Raw genomic sequence first — 5,517 nt, 5'->3', positions numbered from 1 at the left:
TGACGAAATTTCGGGCCGCACTGCGATAGCGACGCTCACCCCTGGTCTGTACGTCTCTGATACCCATCCGCCCCAAACTGATCGTGTTCCAACGACAGGCTGCACGGCCCTCGCGCTCGCGACGGAGGCATACAATGTCCAAGCAGGCGACTTTGTCCTCGTGCACACCGTCGCGGGCAGTGTCGGGCTCTTCTTCGCACAGCTGATCAAGTCGCGCGGGGGAATCGTTATCGGCACGACGAGCACCCCTGAGAAGGCGGCAATTGCGAAAGCCAATGGGGCGGACCACGTGATCATATACAAGACCGAGAACGTCGCGCAGCGCGTGCTCGAGATCACTGGCGGGCTGGGCGTGCACGCGATCTTCGATGGGGTCGGGAAGGACACGTGAGTCTGGTGCATCCGTACGAAGGGCACGATTGTCTGGCTCAGGTTCGCCTCGGGCCTCGTCGAGCCCTTTGCGCCTCATATCACCGCGATGAAGGCGGCCAAGTACGTCTTCGCATCGTGAGTACTTCTACGCCTCCCTCCCTCATCTGTTCCCATCTATAATTACTGACGTGGGCTCCGGATTGCTGTAGGGCCGCCGCGTACTTTGCGGATAGGAAGGCTGGTCGGGAGTACGTGGCGGAGGTCTTCCGGCTCGTCACGAACGGGGTATTCAAGCCGGTCGTACACAAGGAGTATCCGCTCAGCGCGGAAGGTGTTCGCGAGGCAGAGAGAGAGCTTTGGGAGGGGAAGACGGCTGGGAAGTGTCTGGTCAAGGTTGCTGCCGAGTAGATGAGAATGGGAGCCCACTGTTTACAGAAGTACGACGAATTCGGGATAAGTGCGCTCTGGATAAAGTGACGAGGCTCCGCGCCGTTGCGAGAATCGCGTGAAATATCTGCCATGAAGGTACTCAGCCAGTAAAATGCCTACTGAACGGCGTCAGATTTGGTGCTTCCCCGACAACACGGTGCCGCGACACCGCATTACCACCAGGAGGCCATCACTTGCGAGGGGAGTCTTGTCTACTTCTGTATGCTCACAATCATCCGCCCGTGCAAGGCGTATATCTCGACCGATCACGCTAGCGGGGGTGATTGGGTCAAGGTTTCATAGTATCAGGAGAGGTGCTGGAGGATACATTCCGTATATTTGACGCGAGGATAGAATGAGGATACGGCTCTGCCAGTGTCGGATAGATAGATGCCCTGTGGGAAGCGTCAGTATCGTGGGCATAAGTGCATCATCGATATCCTTGACGTACATCCGACGCGAAACAGAATCCTATAAGGAAAGTCTGAGCATAAAAGATGCCAAGACAAAGGCTGTCGTCAGCATACGAGGCATGTCTAATGAAGGTTAGAATACGAACCACGTACGCTGCACGGTGCCGCTCCTCTACTGACTTGAGAGTGTTCCCTTCGCTACCACCATTCCATCTCCTCCTGCCAATCGCGCTCACTCTCCTAGAAATCCCTATGCGAATACACCACGTTCGGAACCAATTGCCCGAGCAGAGCGAGCCATGTCTCTCGACTCTTCCTGTACTGCGCCTTTGTCTTGTGCATCAAGCAGAGGTCCAGACTTCCGAGATGGAGTCCGGCCATGTCACGGATGCGCAGGGTCTGATGCACATCCTTGAGGACATTAACGTCACAAAATCGGCTCTCTGTATCGCCGATCCGCAGAGACTTGAGACCAGGCACCAGTGTTTCCGATGCCCTCAGAGGCGCTAGGGTAGCTTCAGCGACATTGTCACCTGGTTTCATAGCAGTCAAGGATGTAGAGAACGCCAGAGGCCGTGAGGCATCCAAGACGCAATCGAGTTTCCCGCTTCCTGTAAGTACGAGTGACTCGAGGCGTGGGGTGGCTGGGAAAATAGACTCGAAGCACTGGGCTGCGAGACGACCGAAGTCGACGTTGAGGTGCATTCGAGTCACTTTGTCGGAGATGATGCGTATAAGACTTTCCAGGCAGGAACTCGTGAGCATACCCCAAGTGGGCTGATCTTGGCTGTCCTGGCGGGACAGCATGAGCTTGAATGCGGTCCCACTAGCAGAGTTGCGACCAGAGAGCTCAGCGTCGTCCCATCCCAAAGCAGACAGCTTCACTTCGGCGATTGTGGGGAGGAATGGAAGGATCCCGGAATGATAGGAAGGGAGCAGAGTTGCAAAGGTATCGTTTGACAACTCGTCAAGGAACTCTCTGCGTCGAAAGTCACTGACGTCGTCCGTGACCTCGAGTGCCACGATTGCTGGAAGGTGGAGATGGGAGAGAATATGACGATTGCAGAACGACTCGTGGCTATGGTCCAGCGTTAGGCTGCAGAGGTGCGAAAGTATGATTTTCGGTCTGCGTAGCGGCTCGTCTATTCCTTCGGGGAGCGATTCCCCGGATCGAAGAAGGCCGGAGAGAATTAGCTCTTCTATGTACTTGCAGGTTTCTAGGGTGTCGAGAAGCTCGTCGAAGGTGACATGGTGCCCCCACCACGCAGAGAGCTTGAGGACACGAAGGCTTCGATATTGTGAGAATATCCGGGGAAAGCTGACCGATGAAAAGGCGAGTTCCTGGACATTCGGGATGAGGCGTGGAGAAACAATGAGCGGGGAGGAGAAATGCTTTAAGTTGCCGGCGACTGAAAGCGAAAATGAGAGCCTTTCAAGGTTCGGAAAGCTACTGGACAGAATATGGCACGAATCTCTAGTCGAGGTCGCCGATTCGTCCAGTGCGAAGAAAAGAGAGCGGATCAATGGCTTATACACGGCCTGTAAGACAAGGTGCGGCCCTGGCAGATCAGCCCTGTGGAAGGTAACGTCTACTGAGATATTGGAGCTGGCAGCGCGGGATAGACAGAGGCCAAGCCATTTCGAGCGACGACATACTTGGATCGCGCGCCAGTATCTCGGTGTTGCCCAGATAAGTTCGTACCAGCGGCGGCAAACGGCACGGACGACTCTCTCAATCGTGCCTGTAGACGTGTTGTGGTTGTCGGATGGAACGTATATGTAGTCGAAGACTTCCAGCAGGAGTTCGTCTGGCAATCGGAGGTGGCGACCCATTGGGGAGCCGAGCGGGTTTACTATCGCACATAAAATCAGCAACAATCTTGATCCACAGAGTCTGGTAGTCCGAGAGGGACATGCATGTCTATTACGCCCGTGACCTTTACTATGAGGGATTGGTGTGTGTCAGGCCTGACAGTTTCTGAGGAGCAGACACGCCGTCGAGTGCAGCGAAGGTGCAGAACAAAAGGCCTCGGAAGAATAATGATCAGGTAAGCGCCAAGAGCTGCGGTTGCAGTCGTCGGCGCTAAGTACGGGCTGCTTTCATGCAAACATCGCTATGATCAACGCGTTGCCTAACCTCAATTTCTTGGACTACATCTCTGTCTTCCTGGCACACTGACGCGTTCAGCGTGTGCCCCTACACCCTAGGTGATCCCCTTTCGGTCACTGTGCTTTTGCGGCAGCTCTGACCAGTCTCCTCAAGAACTCGGAAGAGAGAACCTGTGCTACCAGCCGTAAGGTATACAAGGTGGTTCTCTACGGTCTCAGCAGAGCCGGTGTGTAGCACAGCGGTCTAATGTACCCAACTGAAGGCACACTAATGTGACTTGTGAACGCTACTGAACAGTTATTGAACGTTGAACTGTTGTTGCAGTTGCATAGAAGTCTAGCCTTACAATACAAATACAACCTCGATATCATTCATCCACTATACTTGCTGCCCGAAGGTAAGGAGTGATGGTAAATCACGGGTTGGGATGAGTACTTGTCGCGACCCACGATCTGCTGATTGGCATGCTACATAGCAACCAATCCGACATACAGTGAGTACCGTATCCTGCTAGGAGGTCGTGCACTCACGTAGGATATCCGAACGTGTTTCTGCCTCTGCATTGGGTACACACCTCCGTTTACTCGCAGTCCTTTTCTGAGCACGACATGAAGGAACACGAATCAAGACTTCAGCCGACGGAGAGTCGCGAAGGACGTACGTTGGCATATCGATGTCCTCAAGATCCCACGCTGCCGGCATTGTGGTAGACAAGATTCGAGACCCTCACGAAAGTCTTCATCCAGGCCGCTTACTTCGGCACTCTCGTGTAGGAATGTCAGGCTCACAAGGCCGAGAGAGGGAAAAGCTGATGGTGCAGCCAGGACGTCGGCCCTGGAACAAATGTCCCGTAGTTCCGCAAGCACTTCCTGCCAATCCAGTCTCCCGTTCTCAAACTCGTCCGTCACTATTATGTTGATGACCACTTCTTCGAGCACCGTCGACCGAAAGTGAGACAACACCTCCGTGAGCAGAACAAGGTTGTAGGGTGGGGTTAGGATCTCGATGGATCGGAGCGTGATGTATCGCGCTATCCCTAGTACGTCACCCTCTGATATTAGCACAACGCCCCCATGATGGAGTATGGCTGGGGAGCTACCTGAATAACCTTGTTCATGTGGTCAATCGCAGTCGGAGATTGTGAGAGCCTCGACGGGTGATGCATGCAAGAGGTCGAAGATGATGTATATGGGAATGTCCGGCTCGTAGAGCTAGTGGATTCAATGCAGGCAAGAGTACCGTCAGAGATAGCAAAGGGGCAGGTGATGAATGCAAACGCACCTCGATCCGTGTCAGCTTGGGCCAATGGCATGTCTGTTGGCCTTGATCAGGCAGAGGGTAGGGAATGCGTGCAGACCGTTTGATTTGGAGAGATTCTAGATGAGGGAGCAACACAAGAATGTCTTGGAGTTCGGTTTCGCTGCTCAGGGTGCAGTGTTCCATAGTGAACGCAGTCACGTTGTGGCACGGGAACGAACTGAGCAGGGATACCACCAGGGACATGGAACCATCGTCCTCCTGGAGGTCGCTACATGCCAGTCTTCGGAAATTTGTGAGGGCCGACAGAGGACGATCGTTGGCATCTGACAACAGGTCTTGGGCTGCCAACGTCTCGGCCTCCGTGAATTCGGAGGGTCGAAATCTGCAACAGGAGATTGCTTGGACGAGTGGACCGAGCTCGGATGTTGTAGCTATAGCATGGAGGAACGATTTGACCTGAGACGGTCGGCTGAGGACCACAGAACGGTACAGGTGGGAGCGTGTCGTTGGAAGCCACGCGCGGCATGTTACCGCACACGCCGTCAAGTCAGAGCCTGAGGCCCAGTGAGAACCTACATGGGTTCCGCTGGTTTACGTCGGCGAAAGTCGTGTCAGAGCGGTTGAGGTCGGAAAGTCTCGGTTCATATTGGGCGGACGATTTCAGACGCTCAAACGCTGTCTCTAACTGACCTTATGGTGACTGGATCAGACGTGCATGTCCTGACACCGGTGACGTCGACGTATCTCTCGCTTGTCTCTAACGTGTCTCTAAAGTCTATGTACACCCTTAGCTTGTGCTCACAAACCATTGCATGTGCCCTTTGGACCAGCCACCCCAGGTGTCTGTGCGTGCGGCTGTTCGCTCCTACTACCCAGTTCGCAAACTTCTACAATCACTTCGATCCACTGCCCCCGCCGCCTGATGCTGTTATG

General features: G+C 54.3%; 1 protein-coding gene across 1 annotated transcript; it reads left to right on the top strand.

Moving 5' to 3' along the window:
* Nucleotides 1-31: 31 nt before the first annotated feature.
* DICSQDRAFT_169541 (NAD(P)-binding protein) lies at nt 32-780 on the top strand (the record flags this gene model as incomplete). The annotated part of the gene is made up of 4 exons (XM_007365160.1): nt 32-44; nt 99-387; nt 433-507; nt 582-780. Coding segments are annotated over 4 exons (576 nt in total), but the record flags the coding sequence as incomplete, so codon positions are not given.
* Nucleotides 781-5,517: the final 4,737 nt, after the last annotated feature.

Source organism: Dichomitus squalens (assembly GCF_000275845.1).
Source record: "Dichomitus squalens LYAD-421 SS1 unplaced genomic scaffold DICSQscaffold_11, whole genome shotgun sequence".
NCBI classification, from domain to species: domain Eukaryota; kingdom Fungi; phylum Basidiomycota; class Agaricomycetes; order Polyporales; family Polyporaceae; genus Dichomitus; species Dichomitus squalens.
Note: the sequence above shows the minus strand (reverse complement) of the source record. Positions and strands in the feature narration are given on the sequence as shown.